General features: G+C 39.4%; 1 protein-coding gene across 2 annotated transcripts in view; it reads left to right on the plus strand.

Annotated features, from left to right (window-relative positions):
* Nucleotides 1–24308, plus strand: part of man1a2 (mannosidase, alpha, class 1A, member 2) — a 141640-nt gene that overhangs the window by 99769 nt on the left and 17563 nt on the right. For both annotated transcript variants that reach the window (XM_040034718.1, XM_040034719.1), the window contains exons 7-10: nucleotides 10920–11014; nucleotides 14967–15090; nucleotides 15317–15410; nucleotides 23739–23854. In XM_040034718.1, coding sequence (XP_039890652.1) covers nucleotides 10920–11014; nucleotides 14967–15090; nucleotides 15317–15410; nucleotides 23739–23854 — 429 coding nt within the window. The remainder of the gene's footprint in view (nucleotides 1–10919; nucleotides 11015–14966; nucleotides 15091–15316; nucleotides 15411–23738; nucleotides 23855–24308) is intronic.

A 24308-nucleotide genomic window follows, 5' to 3' on the forward strand; every position in this document is an offset into this window, starting at 1 on the left:
ACAGAGTGACCTCTGGGGAATGAGTTGGTGCTTAATATAATTAATCATACCTGTACCTGCTGAATGATACAAATTAGAGTTTTATTTTACTTTGTTATAATAGCATTAGTATTGTAAGTGATGCGTAGTTATTCTTTCACAGAAGGACCTAAATGAAGAGTTAATCTTCACAGGGCAGTTTGATCATTTATTTTTTGCAGTGGAATTTCCCATATAGCACATTTAAGTGGGCAAGTATCACTGGTTCATATTTATGGGGAACATATAGGAAAGAGGAATGCAGAGAGACCCTGCTGTGATGTAGGGCAGTTACTTCAGAGGCAATGCTCATGTACCAGCTGCTACAACATTGCATGGAGTGGAACATTTAGCTTTTTTCACTTAGCCTTATTGATATCGGACAGGAGGACTGGGTCAAAGCCTGTCCTCCTGTGCTTTTCAGGCAGTGCAGGGGTGATTTTCATCAGCAGGAGAATTGTTTGTGTAAGACTAGCTTCCCTGCCATCAGGAGCTTTCATTGCACTCATAGTAATGTGACAGATTGTCTCCTTCAAAATGCTTGGACACAAAGTGAAGGTCCTTTTTCATCAGATTAAAGACTTTTATGTTGAGAGCAAAGATTGTTCCACCAGCACAGATGTCTAACTTAGCGTTTTCCTTTGCAGTGGATAGAAAGTCTAGCAGGAATACTGCGCAAATATTAGCATCGTTTTATTATTCTCAATGGATGGGCTACTGTCATCAATCTGAACTGCTTAACCACTTTATGGTCGGTGAATATAGCCTATGCCAGTGGTTATAGGGCGAGGGGCAGGGTTAGAGGTGGAGAGGTCGCCACATCCAATCCCACATCCACACTTATGGCCAGCTCAGAGTCACCAATTAACCTAACAAGCATGTCTCCAGGCTGTGTGGGGTAACCAACTCCTATGGGGAGTACATGTAAATTCTGCACAGAAAGGCCTCGGCCAAGTTCCAGTTTTTTCTAATGGCTTAACTGTTGGTTCTAGATGTTATTCTGCCACCTGTTGGTGACAGCTGCATTTTTTTAAATTGGAAATATAAAAGTTAAAGCTATACGTTGTGTATTTGTTCATGTTTTTTGTGTATATGTTTTATATTTTTTCCTTTTTGTACTTGTGCACACTGTGCTTCTGTATCATACTCTGACATCTCCTATCAGAGTGCTTTGCAGTGATGCTAGTCTCTTCCAGCTGCCTGCAGCTTACAACTGATATCCCCATGTGCAATAACTGGATCACTGACAGAGTTCAAGACATGTTTGCATGGTGGAAGCAGCTTTCCAAGTCCCTAGGATGTAACATAGATGCCCCATTTGGCAGGTAGCTTCATTCAAATGGGCATACAGGACCATTGCACACATGCTTAGCACAGCTGGTCCCAGTAAGAATGAAACCTCTCGTACCAGCAGCATTAATGTCTATCACGAGGACCACAAAACCAGCTGGTGTCCCCCTATAAACCTCCAGCCTTTCCTGCCATACTGTGAACCTGCTCTCTGTGAATTTGACCCACTGAAACAAACATTCACACATCCTCAGGGCAAGTATTTTTAAGGATCCCCAGGATTTATTACCTAACTATGTAATGGCATCACTGTCTCCACATTGTCCCATATCTTTGCTGTGCAACAATGCCTTGTTACTTAGCAACTAACATACAGCAAAGGCTCATAGTGATATATCAGTGATAAGTTCAAATTAGCGTAGTGCCATTCCAGCTTTTTATTCAGGTACAAAATATATGTGCCAGAGCTAAATTCACTGCCTGACCTTAGCGCTTTTTTCCCCTATAGATTGTGTGTTTCACATCTGCGTGTGTGCGTGTGTTCATTGGGTGAGTACATCCTTCAGTGATCGATTTTCGAGGCGTTCTGTAATGCATTTTAAAAGGCCGGACCCTAAAGCTGTCAGCCCTGGAGGAAGAATGACAGAAACAAGTTGGGAAACGCCAGAGAACACACTGTCTGGGTTCATCCTCCCCAAGGATTTTACCTCACAGCTTTCAATATCCTAATCTTGTCTCCTTGCTACAGTAAATATGATGTCAAAAGAATAGATACACATAGGCCTTCTGGGTACTCCGCTGCAGTGAGGACGCAGGGTTCTCTTTTTGGTTTGTTGATGATGTAACAGTGGTACATTTCACAATTAAGTAATCATTTGGAGAATAGGACAGAATGTCAAAGTCGAGGTTGAATAACTTTCAGTAGACACGAAGAATACGAAATGAGGACGCGCTCTTGGAGCTACTTAATGCCAAATCTCTCAGCAACCTGTTCGAGGGCAGTTAAATGTTGAGGCTTTTTGTTCTGTTGCTCTGTTGAAGAGGACCTGTTATTATGCTCTCTATTTTCTGTACTGCGCAAAGGTCTTGAGTCACATCTCATTGGGTTTTTTTTTTTTTGTATTTTGCTAGGAAAATGGCAACTATGTGTGAATAAATGAGACATGCAAGCAAAAATGGAAATGCAGTATATAAGGCAGAAGAAAGTCTCCAAAAGTTGATTCTGTTCATCTGGACGTAGCATTTTGTGGGAGAAACGTTTCACGGATCACATTAACTCAGTGGACCGACACATCAAATTCACCAGGGAGGATATGAAAAGTGTCAGGTTAGCCTTCTTAGACTGTGAGATTTCCATAAGTAATGGGGGACATCTAAAAGCTGACATGTACCGTAAACCTACACATATCTAAGGTTTGACTCTCATCATCCACTGGAGCACAAACTGGGTGTCATCAGGACGCTACAACACATAGCGAACACCATCCCCACAGACACAGCAGCCAGGGAGGCAGAGGAACAGCACATCAAGAAGGCCCTGAGTAAATGTGGTTATCCCAGCTGGACTTTTGTCAAAGCTGGAAAGGCACCTAAAGAAAGCTCCAGCCGATCCAGGAGAGAAGGACAACCGCTGCCCAAGCGAAAACCTGTAGTGATCCCATATGTGTCAGGAGTATCGGAGCAGTTGAGATACATTTTTTGTAAACACTGGGTCTCTGTGGCTTTTAAACCCCAAAACACGCTGCACCAAGAATTGGTCCACCCCAAGGATCGGGTCCCCCGACACAAACAAAGTAACATAGTGTACGTTGTTAAGTGCCAGGAGGATTGCCAGGATTTATACATCGGGGAAACCAAACAACCTCTGGCGAAGTGGATGGCACACCACAGAAGAGCTCGTCAGGCCAGGACGCCGCAGTCTATTTACACCTACAGGCCAGTGGACACTCTTTCAAGGATGAGGACACAGTGACAGAGAGGAACGCTGGTTTGAGCGCGGAGTCAAGGAGGCAATATACGTGAAAAGGGAAAGACCATCTCTGAATCGAGGAGGGGGCCTAAGGGTACATCTGTGACCATCTTACAATGCTGTGATTGTAGCCATTCTCCAACTCTCTGTGAATGGTACTCATGGCCATTGATCTGTGGGCTTTGATCAGTGGTTGTTGATCAATGGTCATTTGCATAATTAAGATTAAGGAACTGACCTCCAAGCCCATTGTTACTTCAGTGGGCTAGTTTGAGTCATTATGCAAATGTACTGTTAATAAGGTTGGGGAAACCTGCAGTCAGCTGAGACTGAAGAAGTCGCCTGGATGAGTGACGAAACGTTTCTCCCACAAAACGCTACGTCCAGATGAACAGAATCAACTTTTGGAGATTTACTTACCTGGATGATTGAGCATACATCAAGAAGTTTGGAAGTCATGCAGTATTTAGTATGATAATTTTTACTAACTCTGGGAGAACCTAAGGTTAAAAATATGAAGCTGGGAAAGAGCAAAACAGGCCCCATTTATGTAATCTGTTGGTACAACAACAGCCTTTTGTATACTGTAAGTGATAAATAGATAATCAAGCTACACTTGTCATACTTTTCTACAAATTTAGTACCAAAAATGTCCACATGACTTTCACTAAATAATGCAGTCATTGACAAAGTTTGATTCAAATCAGGCTTAATTGCCTCAAAACAAGTAAAATGGCTCAAACATTACATGTATTAAGTGTAGCAATGCATCAGTCAGGCAAATGTACGGATAGTTAAGCAGAAACACTACATCTGTCTCTGATTCTCTTTGGTGCTGTCTGTTAGAAAAGTAAACCTATCTGGTTTCTGGCTGCTTTTCCTTAACGTTTTTTTCCCCTGTAGCTCTGCATGTAAATGGAGGCAGTGGAGGGAAATGATTATCATAAAGAGTCCAATTTTATCTGTGAACGCGGCTGACTGTTTCCCCGGTGGGTCGTTTGGCTCCTGTTCCTGCTTGATGGCATCAGCAGCAAGATTGCCAATAAAAGTTTGTCAAGGGCCTCGGTGCACCCAGCCGACAGGCCACGGATAGATGGAAAGGTTTATGACGGCTGAGTACATGCACAGTGCAACTTTCACAACCTGACAAAAAAAAAAGTCAGTCGGGTGCAGAAGGTAAAGGCAAATCTCACCATAGGAATTGCTAATATAGGCGTGCCATTATCACTGCGTGAAGAAACAGCTTTTCAGCTCCACATACGCCCACAGTTCTGTAAGTGATTCCCAGCAGTTAACCGGCTGTTTACACACCGTGCATGGTGAAACAACACTGCCATCATTTTCTGCTAGTGTCATAGGTTTCCTAAAGCGTACAGTGTACCTGCTTGAAATTATAGTTTTATTTGGGGTTTTAAAAATAAACCAGTATGACTATAAAATATTAATGTGTGTAGAAGAGGCATAGAATAGCAAAGTTGCCCTTAATAGTCTTTATTGTTGTGGAAGGTAAAATTCACATTTACAGTGTGCAACATCTCTGAAGAAAGCTTTCAAACACACAGAACAAACATGGTTCAGTTGTACAGTTTCTCACTCCCCTCTAAGTACTTAAGTTGCTACTTGTACTGTGAGACAATCTTAAATCTGCACACATTTATAAGTGTTGCTCAGCTGGGTCTCAGTTTATTTTGTCAGCCGTCCTCCTTTACTTTGTAGTGTGTGTGTTTGGTTTGAGATAATTCAGTCTGTTTGATAAAAATCCCACCAGTACTGGTTGGACAGCATCTGCCCTCAGATGAGATGTGATAGTCTTGTCCTGGGTGTGGTCCCGTCTATACCAGCCTACTTTTTCATCATTCTTTTTCTCTCTGCTTCTTTCATCCCTTCTCAGCCTTCTGAGTAAATTTTCTTCATTTCCTTTCATGCAATTCATATCTTGTTCATATGCAGGCCTATTTTGCATCGGCTTGACGGCGTCATTCCCACTCTCCCTCCCCTTGTCTCTATTTGTTTCATGTTTAACTCCACAGTTTGACCTCCAAGTCTTCTGTACAGTGTCCCCCTGGCTGCTTAAGTATTCTGCAAACACCAGCATGTGTTATTGCTCCCTCTTACTTTGTGAGACAGCAGGAATTTTCCATAGATCTGGTCTCTCTATAAAACTGTTCAGCCCTGACAGATTGTGTTGATGAATCAGCCTCCGTCTGCCCTGTGTTGAACCACTTCTCTCTGTGGCACTGCTGTCTACTAGTTATATAAAGGCCTCTTTGGGCATTTGTCCCACAACTGTCCTCCATGAGTGAAATACACATTGCAAAACTGGAAATTGAAATTTTTTACAGGCCTGGCATTCTTGAACCATTTTCTTTTTACTGGCAACATGTTTGCCATTCACACTTTACTAAAGTGCTGCAGTGAGATCAGATTTGAGTCGGTCCATATCAGCTCACCCAGACCTCCCAGTTTCTGTTGATTATTGTGGAAACTTCTGTTAAGTTCATAGGATTTCTTTGGTGCAAATACTCCATGAACTTCATTGATTTATTAATTAATTTATTGACTCTGTGATGATATTTTTTCCACCTCCTATAAGCACACATGTTCAATAATCATGTTTTTTTGATTAACTGTTTTAACTTTGCACGATTTAATATACTGAATGTTGTGTAATTGGCTTACTGTGCTCAGATCAGCCAATAAATGCGTACCAGTTCAATTTGAATGGACCAGTAGGTGGAAGCTCTACACCTGGAAGACAAGAGAAAAAGAACAGCAGCAGTGCCACTTATCATGGCATGTAACAGTGAATGATAGTTTTCGTATATGACTGTAATCATGCAGATGCTATTAACAACCCTCCACAATGTACAATATGAGGTTAAAAAAAAAAAAAAGAACAAAGCACAACAGTTCATTTTTGTTATACAGCATTTTTAATGTAGCTTACCATAAGTAGTGGGCATATCAACTGAAAATATAATATTGTATTAAGTCCTTACATTTACTGTATCTTTTCAACTCAGACCATAAGCTCTACAGTATTCTCCACTTTGTTTGTTTTCTTCTATATTAATTTAACCTGTGTCTCCTGACTCTTCAAACGTGTCTTCCTTACACGCAGCCAAGATTTCGGCCATAGACTGTATAAGACATGGATGTAGGTAGCATGATCACTCACTGGTTTCTCAAGGCTCCGTTTGAAGCCTGGAGATGAGCGTTTCCACAGTCGCCATCTTGGTTGCAAAAAGCAGACATGATCAGTGTCGCCTCAAGAATTATTTCTTCTCTTTTTTTTCCTCTTTATTTATAAAGTTTTGCACATGTAATTTGACATATCAGGCCCAATGCAGCAAGTACCAACCGATATAAAGACATATATCAAAACAAATTATGCCTTTAAAATTCGGATGATAACAATAAAACAGAAAAAAGAAAAAAGGAAGAAAAAACAAAAAAAAACCAACAACCCACGCACAGAAAACAACAAACAAACAAACAAACAAAAAAATATTATTTAAAAAATCAACTCCCTCCCAAAACCATAACAAAAGGGAACCCTGTGGTACAAAAGTTCAGTCTGTTGTAAGTGTTTTCAATGAATTAAAGTAAATGATAAAAGGCTGCCACATCTGTGAGAACTTATTAACATTTCCTCTGAGTCTAAATTTTATTTTCTCCATTTTTAAAAAGAACATAACATCTTCCAGCCAACGTGATCGGGCTGGAGGGTGAGGAGCTTTCCAAGACAGCAAAATTCGACGCCGTGCCAGCAGTGAAGTGAAAGCGATAATATCCAGTTGCTTACAACTAAGGTTCAACTAGTGGACATGGTTTGAGAGTAACGCTCAAAACATGAGAGAGCACTTCAGAGTAAAAAGTCCAGTATAATTGAAGTGACGGGCAGGCAAAAAACATATGAGTTAAATCACAGGGGGAGGTGTTGCATCTGTTGCACAGGTCAGGAATGCTGGGGTATATTTTAGATAATCTAGATGTTGAGAAGTGTAATCTGAATACCGTCTTAAACTGAATAAGGGAGAGTCTTGCACATGAGGCTGAAGAATGAATTCTGTCAATTACTTTGTCCCAGTAACCTTCAACAAACTGAAGACCCAGTTCCTGTTCCCAACTCGAGGCAATTTTCTTGGTTGAGTAATTGCCCAATGCCATAATTAAAGTATATATTTGTGATATTAGAGCCTTACTGTGAGGCTTCAACTGGAATAAGTCTTCCCACCAAGGCTTGAGAGGCTGATTTGGAAACTCTGACCAGATAGAAGATGCACAGTGTCTTATTTGAAAGTAGCGGAACAAATGATACGAGGGCAAATCATACAAAGAACAAAGTTCACTAAAGCTGAGAAAAATGTTATCTTTGAAGAAGTCATAAAACCATTTGATACCTTTTCTTACCCATATACGGAAGGAGGAGTCCACCAGGGACGGGGGGGAAGAGGTGGTTGTTGCAGATTGGGGTCAGAGCAGAATTGAAGTGACGCCGGAATTGATACCATATTTTTAGAGAGCCAATTAGAACAGGGTTGTCTGTGAATCGTAACAGGGAAACAGGAAGGGATGAAAATAATAGTGCTGGGAGTGAGGAAGAGAAACATGATTGAGCCTCAAGGCAACACCAAGAAGCCTGAGGATCAGTCAGCCAATAGGTATACTTCTGAATGTTGGCTGCCCAATAATAAAACATCAAGTTGGGCAGAGCAAGACCCCCACTGAGCTTACCCTGTTGTAGTGAGGACATACTAATCCTGGGGGTCTTATTTGCCCATATAAATGATGAAATCATTCGATTCACAGATTTGAAAAAGATAGAGGAATTTAGGCAGGATATTCATTTTTATAATATTAATCCTGCCAAGAAGTGATACAGGAAGATTTGCCCACCTTTGAAAAGCCAACCTTACATAGGTCAGCAAAGGGTTAAGATTTGCTGTTCGCAAAGCTTTAAATGAACTGGTAATATGCACTCCTAGATATCTAAAACCTGAAGAAGCTAAATGGAAATTAAAATCTGTCTGTCTAAGCTCTTTTGCAGCTGGGTTTATAGGAAAACATTCACTTTTTTGTATATTAATCTTATACCCAGAGAAAGAGCCAAAACTCAGAAGTATTTTCATTATAGAGGAAATACTTGAATTGTTGGATTTGTAACATATAGTAATAAGTCATCTGCATACAGAGCAACCCTATATTCCGTACCACCACGAATAACCCCTTGAAATAGAGGCGACATTCTGAGAGTCACAGAGAGAGACTCTATTGCTAAAGTGAAAAGTAAAGGTGAGAGTGGGCAACCTTGACGTGTACCACGTGATAGAGTAAAATACTCAGAATTCACATCATTAGTACAAACAGATGCCAGTGGCGTAGTATATAAAAGATGAATCCAAGATATAAAACTGTCACTAAAACCAAATTTCCTCAAGACTGCAAAAAGATACCCCCATTCCACTCGATCGAATGCTTTTTCAGCATCCAGTGAGATCACCACCTCAGGGGCAGTGCTATGATTTTTGGAGTATATTATATTAAGAAGGGACCGTATATTAAAAAAGGAATGTCTTCCTTTAATAAAGCCTGTCTGTTCGTCTGATATAATAGAAGGGAGAACTCTTTCCAAACGGGTTGCTAGCAGTTTGGATAAGATTTTAAAGTCTACATTAAGAAGGCTTATTGGTCGATAGGAGCCACAACAGGTAGGATCCTTTCCTTCTTTATGCAGTAATGAGACCGAAGCCTGTCTTAGTGTCTGAGGGAGAGAATTATTTAAGAATTATTTCTTAGGGGTTCCCATATGGGGGGGCACTAAAATATTGGGGTGGCACGCCAAAAACAGAATTTCGCGTTTTATTATGCAGTTGTCAGATATAGGTTTCTTAAAAAATATGGAAAAGAGAGAGACAAAGGAATTATAAGCCTAGTTAATTTCCTGCTATTAAAGTAGATATCACTGAAAATGGGTAGATATGAAAACCAAATAAGATTTTGAAGCAGCAATAACTAACAAGTTCATGTTTCAACTCATTGTAGGGTGTCTTCTTCTCTTGTGTTAATGTTTATTAGAGTTATTACCAACCACTGGGGGTTGGTAATAACTGTTATTGACATGTGGTGGTTTTCAGATAGAATGCAGGTTTTTAGGCACTTATGCATTGGCTTAATTTTTTCAACCCAGAAGCTACATCCATGTTTAATGTTGCCTTACAAAAATGTCTGTTGGAAAAATCTTTTAAAAGTAGCTTAAAAATCAGGCAGGACACGAGATTGAACTTGTGTGCTTAAAGCCGTGCACACCAAAACATGTCTGTCTTCCTAGTGTCAGTTATATGTGGACATACAGCATGATGTAAAACTATTGCAAGGCAGATTAAATTTATTATGACTCTTATAATAAAATATATAAAGAGGCTACATTTGGCTCCTCCCTGCCACAGGAGGTCACCTCAGTGGGTTGCATGTTTGATTTAGCAGAGTTTTACACTGACTTTACTTACTGACGCAACCCCCAAAGAGGATTTGTAATTGTACTACTTTAATTGCATAAAAGAGAAAATTAGAGTAAAAAATAAATCGCTTTCACTCTTTACTTTGACTATTGAAAGGCCATAACATCGTCATTCACTGGCATTCCTGCAACACTACACCAATTTCCCCCCACACTCCCACCACAACCACCCACCCGTTCTGCAGGTGTGCTTCTGTTCTCACAGCTGGATCTGTGTCCTTTAGATGACCATATTAAGAATATCCCATCTCACTGACATCAAACAGACATTACTTTACTGCTGCCTGCAGAGTTACTTCCACATATTCTGGCCTTATTAAGTGAACCCAGTATTGAATATGAGACTCCAATGCTGCAGCAGTATGTGTGACAGAAACAAAAGCAAAATAAAGGCCCTGTGCAATTTAGAATGGAAACAAAAGCCGTCTTCTTTCTGTTCTATTCAAATGTGATGTAAAATGTGTAAGATAGTTTATTAGAATGTCAACTGACCGCAGATGGAAGTAAACGCCTGCTGCTGGAAAAAGGTCTTTTCAGTAGATGTTGTCGTCTCAGTCGCTGCTGAGCTGAATCACAACATCCACAGTGGCATTTTCAGCTTTCAGCATTTGCTTGTATTCAGTTCAGCAGCAGAATAACCTTAGTTTCCTTTTATCTCTTTGATTGGCAAGCTGAGAAAAGAACAAGCGCTGCAGCGAGGGCTTCTGAGCCTTCATCTGTCAAACTAGCAGCAGAACTTGTGTAATCTCCAAACGAACACATGTCCATTTCTCTGCATCAGTCTGTAGAAATTAGACGCCAGTCATGATAATAGAAATCTAGACTGTGTCCTATGCCCTGCAAGGTTTTCTCCCTAGACATATCGGTATTTCTCTCAAACTGCAGCACAGTTTGAAGGGAGGTTTTGCATATATTAAGATTTCTGTATTCTCCAAAAATCTGCTCAGCTCTGTGGCCGTCATTTAGCAATCATGTCTCTCCCAGTATCCAACATTCTGCATTTGTTTGGTTGTTGGCAGTTGTTTTATGCTTGTGTTTGTCAGGTGTTTGAGTCGAACATTTAGCGGGCAAATGAATGAAGTGTATATGTTTAAAGTGAACCCTTTCTCTCACACTCTCTAGGTTTTCAAACTGAAGGCAGTCCAGCTAGCTGAGAAGCTGCTTCCTGCCTTCAACACCCCCACTGGTATCCCCTGGGCCATGGTCAACCTTAAGAGGTTAGTGACACTACCACTAAAAACCATCCCATCATCTGTTAGGTTCTCTTAAATGCTGAAATGAGTATGAAATAAATTCCACACGATCAGAAATGCCAGTTTTCTTTTGAGACTACACGAGATTTAACAGATTTCACCAGAATACTAATGAAGAGTTTACAGATATCAGTTTGCTTTACTTAACAACTACAGTTGTGGTTGGAAGTTTACATCCACTCATGAGCACGAATGTCATGGTCATTTTGGTGTTTTATTGATTACTTTGAAGTGTTCTTTTTCTAGGGCAGCATACATCTCTAATGAATTTAAAAAACAAGAATAAAGCACATACATTTGAATTTGTTTTGGATTATCTCTAATTGACACAGTTACATACATGTAACCTCACTAATATCTGGTTAAAAACCACTCTGGAAGTTGAATCTTGACCAGATAGCCATCAACAAGTTTGTGGCATAATTCTGTCTGGATATTTGACACTCTTCTTGGCAGAATGAGTAGAGTTCAATGGTTGGTGTCTTGGCACTGACCCGTCATTTAAGCGTAGTCCAAACATTTTCAATATGGTTGAGTTTGGGGCTTTAGAAACACCACTCCAGAAGCTTGATGGAGTAATTTCTAAACAACTACAGACACTAAGCATCAGTTCAAACAACTAAGTACGTGTTACTTAGCTGTGTCACCACTTTGTCTGAAAGAAGAGCCAGACTTTCACCCTCAGATCAGAGGAAATTAGTTGAGATGTTCAAGGAACAACCTAGAAGCCATGAAGACTCAAGCCTGTCATGACCTGGAACACCAACGTCATAGTTCAGAGGGAAGCCAGTTTATCACCTTCAGCTGAGAGGGTGTTCTGATAGGACAATAATCCCAAACAAGCATTAGCACGCACTGGTTCTGGAATGGATAAAGCAGGCTAATAGTAAACTTCTCGCCTTCCCTATTGAGCACCCGATTGAACACTTAAAATCCAGGGAAACCATTTAATTTAATCTTATGTTTTATTGATATCTTTTTCACTTTGTAAGGTGACCTTGGGATTTAGAAAGGTGCCCTCAAATAAAATGTATTTTCATTATTATAATTATTATTATTATTATAATTATTATTAGTATTATTAATTTAAACCTTGATAAATTGATAAATAACTCTCAATACATTACATTTTTGATTCCTGAAAGTAGCCACCCTTTGCTTTGTTGACAGCGCTGCAAACCCTTGGCCTTCTCTCAGTGAGCTTCATGATGTAGCCACCTGAAATGGTTTATACATAATGGTTATACACTAGACTTTTTAGTCTCCCTGCCTCTCAGTTTAGGTCAGCTTTGCTGTGATTTACAGTTCCTTGCAGACAGAAGGTTTGACCAGCAGGTGGTCACAGCCAGAGCTGTGTGTCTATGTTAACTGTATTAGCAATATCCCCTGTGAGCGATATCATACAGATGTAAGAGTAGAAAAAATACCATCTGACACTGAGTATTTAGTGCAGTGTTTTATCTTACCAACATACACATTTTTAAGGTGCTGTTGAATCCACTGAAAGGTAGAAACACATTCACAGTTTTGCTGCTTGGACCTTACAAGTAAAATCATTGCTTTTAATGTATTTAAAAGTTGGCTTTGACTGTTTTTTTTAGGTCTTCCAAACTCAGAAAGGGTGTGTGTGCGTGTGTGTGTGTGCGTCTCAATAAAGCCAAGCCCAAGTGTTGAGGGAAATTTTTGGAAGTTGTGCAAATTAGTTTTATAAAAAGCTGCAAAAAATCCAGAACCAGTGTTAAATTCAACTTTTAGAAACATGTAGCCATCCTGTTTGTAATGCAGGTTCTAACAGTGCTCTGCTTGCCTGATGTATAATGTTACTCTAACATTCATCGCTTTCTGTTCTTGTTAGTGTTTCTATTCTCATTTTCTTTCCTCCTCCCTTTCATTTCACCCATGCACAGAATGAGAAACTTTGTGCAGTTTTATGCCTCATGTGTACGCTCTCTCCTGTCCTAGCCTGCCCTCTCTATTATCAGTTTACATTTTCTTATTCAGCATGAAACAATGAAATCAAATTACATCATTGCTGGTCGCTACATATTCAGTTATTGTGTGTGTGTGTGTGTGTGTGTGTGTGTGTGTGTGTGTGTGTGTGTGTGTGTACGCGTACACAGATCACCATCCATAGCTACACAGTCACACGCACCACAAATACTCTTGGGAACAACTGTACACAGAGGAATTTAAACCAGAAAAAACAATAAGTGACAAACCAGTTTATATAAGGTGCTTTACACACAAACACACAAGTCACAGCCTATTAATGTTGCATCCTGTCATGTAAAGCTGAAGCATTCCCATCCACCTCCTGCGTCACATGACTGAGAAAAGATGATGTTTTACTGGTTGCAACTCTTACTTCAGAGCACATCAACAGCCTGAAGCTCTGCTGTGTTTCCCTAGACCAAAAGATATTTAAATTGATTATATACCATATTAGCACATTTATATGGTTGTTATGAAGATGAAAAATTTAAAAGATGCCATTAAAAAGTTTATTTCTTTTGCATTCCTGTTAAATTTTTTATTAGGTTCCTATTAAACCTGACGCAGGTCCTTAAAAAAGGTCTGAAATACACCTGCATTTAAAAGACTTAAAATAGTATAAAACTTTCTTAAAGTTAGTTTGCATCTAATTTTAAGTAAAAGTGCAACATGACTGATTAACACTTTAGTTTAACAGTGACAAAAGTAATGTAACCTTGTAGCTTTTAAATGGTAAATATAAATGGTAAATGGCCTGTATTTATATAGCGCTTTACTAGTCCCTAAGGACCCCAAAGCGCTTTACATATCCAGTCATCCACCCATTCACACACACATTCACACACTGGTGATGGCAAGCTACATTGTAGCCACAGCCACCCTGGGGCGCACTGACAGAGGCGAGGCTGCCGGACACTGGCGCCACCGGGCCCTCTGACCACCACCAGTAGGCAACGGGTGAAGTGTCTTGCCCAAGGACACAACGATCGAGACTGTCCAAGCCGGGGCTCGAACCGGCAACCTTCCGATTACAAGGCGAACTCCCAACTCTTGAGCCACGATCGCCCGATATAGGTTGCAACATAATAAAATTGAAAATGAAAATGTTTTTTCTGGCATGTTGTATCTTTAAACCCTTCTTTACTTCAGTGTAACCGCATCAGTAATTTCCATGAACCATGTGCTCTACCTGTCTTATGGAGTGCAGCTAGCGAGAGCTCCAAGGATGAGCGGAGTCATTTGCTAACGTTTATTGCAGCTGCTGGTATTATGCATGCCTTCACAGTCTGGTTGTGCTTGACTGTGTTTTTGCCTCAAGTAGTAAAATAAGTTGTTTTCACCTTTAGAAGAAACTGTTTTCTTACGTATTATGTTGGAGATAGTTTAAGTAGCTTCCTTTTTAAATACTAAATCCTTAACAGAGGCTGAAATGTGGCTCTTGCTCTCACATGTTCCTGGGAGTTTCGTCTTGTGTGCACAGCGTGGAATTAAAATGTGTGGCATTTATCTGTGATATCACAACATGATACTTTTATATCATGTTTAATTTAATCTGGTGTTGCCATTGATGATATGATGTGGTGCAGTCCTGGTCATGACAAATGTGTTTGTCTTTTTTTCGCATTGTTAAAGGCAACAGTAGGGAAATGGTTAGCATATGTCTTGGTTATACAAATTCCTTGATAGATCCAAGATAAGAAACATTAGAGGAAACCATGATGATGATAAGAATGAAGGCCTGACTAGCCTTCTTGGGCTCTGATAATGTGAATAAGGCAGATATCTGAAAATCCTTGCCCTAAAAACTGATACGTAAATCCTTATTCAAACTGTCCATCCATCATTGGTTTAAGTTGAAACCTAACCCTTTGCCACCATGACCAAGTCTCGTTTCTTTGTTCTTGTGTGTTCTTGTTTTCTTCAGTGGGGTCGGCCGTAACTGGGGTTGGGCGTCAGCAGGCAGTAGCATCCTGGCTGAGTTTGGGACCCTCCACATGGAGTTTGTTCACCTCACCTACCTGACAGGAAACCCAGCCTACTATCAGAAGGTAATAGTATGAATGTACACTATATGTCCTAATTTTCATGCCGGCGTGCTGATTTGTTATTTAACTGCGGATAACGGTCTAAAAACAGTATTTTGAGAAAAAAAATATAGCCTTTTATCTTAAATAAGAGAAACCACATTCAAAATAGAAATGCTGAAATATTTAGATTAAAAAGGAGAACATTTCCTGTTTGGATTAAAACCGATTCGACTGGTGTTCCTCTCAGGTGATGCACATCCGAAAGCTACTAGCCAAAATGGACCGACCCAACGGGCTCTACCCAAACTACCTGAACCCCCGGACGGGCCGCTGGGGCCAGCGTAAGTACATGTATTTGTGTTGACATTATCGCATAGCTCCAGGGCTCTCATTAAAGCATTGTAGTTGTTAGCATTAATTTATGACTTTTTTGATGTTTTGCTTTTTCATGATTAGACATTAGCTTAAATCCTGCATTTGCTGAACTGTTCATACATTTCAGTGTTCCATTTATTGGGGTGAAATGGCTTTTCCAGTGTTGTAATGAAGCATTTCTTTTAAGCATTAAATATGATTTAATGCTCGAGTTCCTGCATTGCTGCATTTGGGAAGTGTCGATGTTCTTGTGAGCTTGAAATGATCATGGAATCAGGAGAGCAATGAAGAGAATGAGAACAGATTATCACTAAGTGAAGAAAAGATGAAAAGCATAATGGATCTTGTTTAATGAGAACAAATTGAATGGAGTAGAAGAAAATGGAAGAAGGGGAATGTAGTATTCCCAGTATATCGATTACACTCGGCAGTCAGCCAGCGGAAATGAAGAACTCTTGAAGTAAAGTTAGGCTTGCAGTGGCAAACTATTCTTTCTCTGAAAGCAGTCATTTCTTTAATTATATCTCTGCTGAAAAAATGATCTGCAGAGACAGCAAGCATTAGTCAGGGGTACATCAAGTTTTGAATTATACATTGGAAAACACAAATAATAATAGAAAGAATGATTGCTGTTGTATTGAGGCAATGTAAATGCTAACTCAAATGTGGGTTTGGACACAAAGTGCGTCACTGGAACGTTTTCTGTTGCTTTTTTTCTTTATATAAGCAAGCAGTAAGGAGAAGTGTTTTTTAGCTGGACAGAAGGCCAACAGAGCGTTGTATTAAATGAAACTTTTGTATTGTTATAATCAGTAACTCTGCAGATTGTAAATGTAATGCTGGTTAAAACACACACACACACACACACACACACACACACTCCTTTTCATATCTTAGTGAGGACATCTCATTGACATAACGCTTTCCCTAGCCGCTTACCCTAACCATCAAAAATGAATGCCTAATCCTAATCCTCAGCCTAAACCTAACTTTAACCCTGACACTAAAACAACATTTGGTCCCCACAAGTATAGTAGTGTGCAAATTTTCTGCCCTCACAAAGATGTCTAAACATATACACACCCACACACACACAGAGCCCTGAATGTATGCACGTTGACCCCTAACAGTACTTAAGAGTATTTCAGTTTATTGTCCAATCTTTCATAGTGGCTACTAAATATTTCTTTTTGTTTATTTATCTGTTCATTCATTTTTTTTAAGCATGTCTTTCACATCAGAGACTTAGATGCTAGTTGACTGATATGTAGTTATATATGGGTCTGGTGTTTGTTATCTAGGAATTCCAACAGAATATTAAAGCATTGTGGTTTTTAAAATATACCCTGTCAGTGTGCACACTTTTTTTATGGAGCACCATAGTTTTTGCCTGAAGATCAGATATGACAATCTGCTTGGGGTTTGCTCTTTAGTTCAGTGAGAGGAAATGAAAAGATGAAATCTGTTTCAAATTGAATATATAGTGTTTGAGGTTTTTTTGTCCTAGGTATAGTTGCCATGGTAAGAGAGTGCCATATTCAGCCTGTTCAGTTTTACAGCACCCAAAGTAAGATGGAGAAACTGGAAAAAAAGAGAAACAGATGAGGTGATGGTGCCACTCTTAAGTCTCCATTTTATTAGTTTTACTTGACAAAACAAATGAAGAGCACTCAGGGATAGATAGATAAATGGAGAGGCTCATTAATGGATGGATAGGTGGCTTGGCAGTCAGACTGATGCACTTGTAAGTGCACAGACTATGAGCCAAAAGCAGGGAGAAATAAATGGTTTGAAGATGGAGGGTGGGCAGATTGATTGATGGATGAATGAATGCATTAACAGATGGATAGCAACTGGCAAGCTGGAGGACTAGGCAGGTGATGATGGATGTTTTATGTTTGCTTATGTGCATGCATGAGTCAGGAAATGAGCCTTTCTTTACCTTCCTGCGAAATAAAATGTTTAAAACAACTTTTTCTGCGCATGTGTATTTCTGTGCCTTCAGTGTAGATCAGTCTGCATATATGAGCAGAGTTTGTTTCCTGCTCACACTTGCATGCTGCTCCTTGAGTGTCTGCATCGTGATTTTTATGGCCAGGCCACATTAATTTGCTGCTATTTGACCTTGTTGCCTTAGCACTGTTATTGATTATAGGGAGTTATGTGAGAGCAGTGTAATTAATATGAAACTTCAGGTAGATGAAAGTAGTTTTGAGCAGCAACATCCTTGAATGGTGATTTTTTTTTTTTTTTTTTTGTTGCAAAGTAATAATAATAATAATAATAGTAGTAATAATGATGATGATGAAACATTTTATTTATAGATGCTTTTAAGACCGTCAAGGTCAACTTACAATAGTACAAACAGCAGCAACAATACAATATAATAGAATATAAGAAATTAAATTTAAAAAGTATGAGTGATTTCACTGTATTTTCACTTCAGTCATCATTTTCCATGAAGCTATAAAATGTTGCTGTCCAGTCATCTATAGCAGGAATTTGAAACCTTTTGGGACTGAGGAGCACTTGCAGGAAAGAAAACTTTCCAATGACCTCCTCATAATCCTAACAGGGATTTAGCTGGCTGCGGCTTAGTGTCACTTCACAATGTAACTGAAATATTTTCATGTCTCACCTGATATCTAGCTGGCTAATAAGCCACGCTATGTAACAGCAGGCTCAGCAAACCGTGAGGGGAAGTGAGCAAAGTCGTTATAACATGATATAATGTGTTACCATCATACCAGGGTTTCTATTGGCCCAGACAATGTGTAGGAGGGACTGATAGACAAACTAAGCATATTTTATTGGTCTTAGCAGTTTTCTAATTGTATCAATGCTAATCCAATTTCCCCTCGTGGGACAATTAAGTATTGAATTAATTAAATGCACTTTAAACTGCACAGTTCAGTTTTATGATTTATAGCATATTATTGGCGAGGCTTAGCTATGGCTCAGAAACTCTTAAACGTGATCGATCTTTAATGATCACTGTTACAATAAAATTACTGTCACTTTCAAACTTTGGAAGCAAACACTTATTGTTTATTAAATGTGTATTTATTGATAGGTACAACAAAGGCGAATTTTGCCTCTAGTTAATTAAGTTAAACTGATTATTATCCAGTCTTCTGTTTTGGAGCGAGTGTGTAACTCTTTTCTTTACAGCAGTGTGTTTTTTTTTGTTTTGTTTTTTTTTTTAAAACCTATTGAATTATGTTTAAGGTTAAATTAAAGTAAATTGACATAAAGTTAAATATGGTTGTTCTTTGTGTAATTTAGAAGACCTGTAAGATAAACAGAACACGGTGACAGAAAATGTCAAATAGAGACGAGATACATTTGTTTAAATTCATTACGAGGATGAGCTCTTCAGAACAGAGAGGCAGTGAGGCTGTCTCTCTCTTTAGTACCGTATCAGCAAACAAACCTAACAGAGACCATGAGTTAAAATCTGTGCAGCTGCAGGGTTTTCTTACCGTATTATCTTCTGTGACAAGTAGACAACCACTATTTGGAGGCTCTGTTATCTTCCTAAAAAGCTTAATTGGTTTGTACTTATTTCAGGGTGAAACTAACTGTAACAGACAGGATGAAAAACACCTTTCTTTTCTGTGATGGGGGTTTATTTGCAATAACTCTGTGTTTGAATTATGAATACTGCCAATGTTGGTATTGGATGAGACCGTTTGAAGATTGGAAGCGTGTGTTGACAGCATGTGCAGCGTTGCCCCGTGTATGTTAATGTGTAGGTGTGTAGACGGTAGTTAAGCCAGACTAATGAGGAATGAGTCTGAGCTCCCCTTTCTTAATGAGATCCAGCTGTGACTGACAGTGTTATTACCACACACTGTTCTGTCTTAGTGTAACACAGTGCTACCTATCTACACACAGCACCCACTCCCTCTTTGGAACCTCGCAGTGACTCTTCTTTGCTCCTGTGTATACAGTCCTTGTCTTTCATCTCTAGATGTTCATGTATCAGAGTTAAATATAGCCCAGACAGAATAGTGTTTTACATAGGTTCAGTATCTACAGGCTGTACACACTGCTACAGGTAAAAGTTTATTATTCAGTCCTTACTCTTTTCTCCCAGAGGATGGAGTGTAGGCAAGAAACAACCTGAAGATTAAGAGAACTGCCTTTACACCTATAAAGATTTTTTTTTTTTACCAACAGTATCGGTGTCTTTCTGCAGCTTCATAAAAGTTTTAAAACTCTTTTATTACTTATTTTGGCTGGCATTTTGCCAGACTACTCTTTATTCGGAGCTCTTTATAAATTGTTTTTTAAAAAGTTATTATTTATGCAGTGTACAGCAGCTTGGATGAAGCAGCTATGTTGACTGCTTCTGCACTTGTCGCCAGTTTTTTTGCAACTTTTCTGGCTCGTGTACAAGACAATAACATTCCCGTTCTCATTGATGTCATCTTGAATTGACATCAAGTCACTGAAAGAAGCCCAATTATGTTTTGTAATTTTTTTTCCTTTCTCCTCCTTTCAATAGGACTAAATGTTGAGTGAAAACATTTTATTCTTTGCCCAAATGGTTATTCATTGAATTTTTTAGGAAAACTGCCACCTCGATTTTGACTAATGTATTCTTTATTTGATCGAAATAGTCTAGTCTATGAACAGGTTACCTCTTGTAAGAGTAGTTATATTGTATCAGCTTAATGTCTCTGTTACGTGAAAATGTTTACACACAATATAATGCTGGAAAACCTGTTTGGGATCATCCAGTTGTGTGGCTCCAGCTCCATTGTTTCTGATGCTGTCACTACTGCTTAAAGAACTTGGAGCTGAGTGTATATCATGTAAACTGTGGTGCCGAGTCCAACAGTGTTCTAATGGAACTTTGCCGACTAGTTTGTGAACTGCATTTCTTTGAAGTCCATAACGTGGCCACAATTTATCCATTATTTTCGGTATAATTCGACCATATTTTATATACAGTTTATGTACAATTACAAAGAATTCCAGGGTGTACTGTGGTGTAATTTAAATCTGGCTCACAATTATAGACACAACCTGACATAACAAATCGATATACTTTATTTCACCTTCTTAAAAACACAGGAGTCTCTCACGATGCTGAATGGGGGGTGTACCTCTGTGCTGCTTTGCAGGAGTAGCACGTGGAGTGGGTCAAAAACTCGCTCCGGTGGGAAGTTTGTGGTAAATCTGTAACACGGGTGTCCTAAGGTGAGCTAAGGAGGACAGAACCCTCTGGGGAGGAGAAGGGTAAACACTTGCTTGGTCTTGATTTTCAGACTGTGAGAGGTTTCTTCCTGTTAAAAGGGAGTTTTTCCTTCCCACTCTCGCCAAGTGCTTGCTCAAAGAGGGGGCTATTTGATTGTTGGGGTTTTCTGTATTATTGTAGGGTCTGCCTGACAATATAAACCACCTTGAGGGGACTGTTATGATTTGGCGCTCCATAATTTAAAAACAATTAATTGAATTAAATTGAAATGGTAAAGAAGGCTTCAAAGGATGCTAATTTAAAGAGTGCACTAACAGCCTGCACGATAAGTGAGCACTCTGTGTTCAATAAAGTCATGAAAAGTACAACAGTTTCCAGACAACAGTGTGTAATTGTGAAATAAATAATGATCAGTCACTCTGTATGAGAAATTAGTACAGAAATCCTGGTGATCCTAAAGAGTTCCCACTTTTCATTTTGCTGTATATGCAAAGACAGTTGTTTGTTTTTAAAAACTGCAATAACAATATATCAATCTCTGCTGGTTCGGGTCCTTCACATAAAAATCATTATACTGTCTCTTTTGATAAGATGCAAAGATGTTGTGTTTTCCAGGCAGCCTGTGTCCTTGACCTCTGCTTTGAAACAGAACGCGTGTGAAGCTTTGTGAAGGCGTCTTTTTACACATGCGTCTTTGTCTGTGTGTTTGAAGCTGCCACCTCAGCAGACCCTGCCTTTGATTGGCAGGTGCTCTCTGCATGACCCAGATGCTTTGATTGACAGAAAATAATGGAGACAGGAGCTTAGGGAGTATATGTGGGTGTATGCTAAGTTAAAACTGTGAGAGGTGACAGTAAAACAGAGTATGAGTAAAGAGTTGTAATAAAACTACCAAAACAGAAAAAGACTGTTAGAGCTTGGCATGTTTTCATTTGTACAACCCTTTTCCAAGAAATTTAATTTCATAAAAAATGTTATTTTTTGTTTTTTTCCCTTGAAAGTAGATAGTAATTTATTTGATACCATACCTCAGGGTCAAGGTCAAGTTTTCTGAAAATATAAAGTTATGGATTAACTTGCTTAATCTCTCCCCAGAGCTGCTTGATTCAGCTGATTGTTGTGTTTGTAGCATGTCAAATATGTGTTACCAACAAGGAAATGGAAATGCATCTGGTGAAGAAACTATGCAACATCACCAAAACCTGCAATCTGCAAATATTTAATATCGAATGATATATCAGTCGGGTTCTAATTACAGCAGATGAAAAGGTTTGGCTCATCATTCACCAAACTTCCAAACAGCTTGGCTCTTTATTTAGAGTCTTAAAAACAAAAAAATGTAAGAAAAACAATGGTTGCTCCTAGGACAGTGAGACAGATGTTTTCATGAAGATATCACATGTCAATTATCTCAGACGCACAAACAGTGAGTTAAATGGATTGACCTTGGCACACACGGCATGTTTCTGGGTGGTAGTGCCCAGTTTTGTTTGGGTTTTTTTTTTTCCAGACAGCCTAACCCTCCAAATATCAAAGTAATTCAAATAGTCACAAATTTTTTTTTAAAAAAAGTGGAAAACGTCATAATTAGACAATAATTATTTAGTGATTAATATTTAACAGTGAAATAGCAGTTAATTGAGAAGTCCTATATTTGCAGAATCTGGCAATTTCCATCATTTGTCCACATAGTTTGTTAAAGCTATCAGTAGTTTAGGATTCATCAATAACCACATTTTTTAAAAAGGGGGTCTTTGCATTAAAAAAGAAAAGAGAGGACTTGTGTCAACCATATCAAATGCCTCTTTTCTAAACAAAATACCACAATACATCGATCGTTTACTTTATCTGAGGTTCATTTTCCTAAAGGTCAGACATGCTGTTTGTTATGCCCCCAAACATGAACGCTGGAACATAAAGTGGACTTGCTTGTAATGTGAGTCCACTTTGTTTCCCCTGGCTCCAGTCTCCATTTTGCACCCTGTCATGTACGTTAGAGTGCCCAGACTCTTTGGGGGATCAGAGTAGTTGTCATCTAACCCTCCAAATGATCCTCCACGCTCTGACTACCTCACTGTGCTCATTTTTAAGTAGTTTCATAGACACAGGCTCTTAGCTGTTTGCTGTCATTTCTGTGTAAATACTGACTCAAGCACACACGTGTGAAATCCAGACATAAACTCATGCGTCAGCCCACACTGGCCTCGGCAATGTCTTCAAGGTTGTTTGTGAGATTTGCGCACTCTTTGGGACTAAAGATGAATAATTCATTGCTTAGATTGCTTTTTCATCTTCCTTGTTCCCCGTCTTTTGTGCATCCCTCCATTTACCTGCGGGCATGTTAATCACATAAAGAAAAGAATCTCCTTGATGATGAGACAAAAAGCATCTGCTCAAATATCAGCTATGATTACACAGAGCTGAAGGATGAAGAATATTCTAGTTTTTCCCCGAGTGAAGGCAGAGTTGAATAAACATTTCATCTGTGCAAAAGTGGTTGAGGCACCAATTCATTTGCAGTATTATCACTCACAAAACCAAATGTAGAAAAGATCAGTATATATGGGATAATTTACAGTCATTCAAGCCCTGTGGGGGTTTTTTAAGTAATATTTTGTGGGTCAGTAAAATTGCCTTTGAAACTGACCAAAGTGCCATCAGAGTGGGCCCTGAGTGCTCTCAGGGGGTTATTTTCTTATTGCGATCCCAGACTGCCAGATTCTGGCATCCTATTTTCATTTTGTGGTGTCCTGCAAATTAGGGCAGACATGAAAGCTGTGTAAACTTTGACGAGGACGATTGGGGACACTGAAATGTGAGCGCACACATCAGGGAGAGGGTAAACAAAATGGGACGAGAGAGGAAGCACGCTGCTGATATATTGTGGATGTAGAGAAGAAAAATGCCCAAGGTTTTGATTAAAAAAAATGCTTTTGATGCCATATGCTACACTCTGCCAAGGACTTTGAGGCAAAGTCAAAAAATAAATAATTCACTTTGGCTTTCTCATTTGTTTGGCTCTTGCTGCTTTTCCTCTTTCGCTCACGCGGTGACACTTGGAGCTTTCTTTGTGTCTCTCTCTCTGCAGATCACACGTCTGTTGGAGGACTCGGGGACAGTTTTTATGAGTACCTGCTGAAGGCTTGGCTCATGTCAGACAAGACTGACACAGAGGCTCGCAAGACCTACGATGACGCCATCGAGGTACAGCGTAGTGACTTATGCTGCAAAGTTAAAATACAGATTGTTTTCTTTTATGAAGAATCGTATACTGCATGCAGATGAGTCAGAGCTGTAACTGGAAATGTCAGCAGTTATTCTTTTTTAATAACCACAGAGTCCCTGCTGACCAGCTTCAGTATCCACCTTTGCAAAGGGAAGACATTGCTTTGTTTTCAAGTAAACTAGGAGTGGATTTAGTAGAAAGCAGATGTTAATGAAGCTGTCTACTCATCATTAAGAGTGTCAGAGACTGAACAGAGCAGATGCTGCGGAGCAAAGGGTGAAGGATGTGGCTGGATTTCAAATGTGACCGTCACTGCTGCTTTAGTTTCCTTCTGTTTGACCCTCCACACCCTCAAGCAGTTGCCCTCAATGTCAATGCCCCATTCAAACGGTGTAACCTTTTTCTGTCCACATACCAGTATTAATATTGTCA

Source organism: Simochromis diagramma, unplaced genomic scaffold, assembly GCF_900408965.1.
Source record: "Simochromis diagramma unplaced genomic scaffold, fSimDia1.1 OVJJ01000091.1, whole genome shotgun sequence".
NCBI classification, from domain to species: Eukaryota; Metazoa; Chordata; class Actinopteri; order Cichliformes; family Cichlidae; genus Simochromis; species Simochromis diagramma.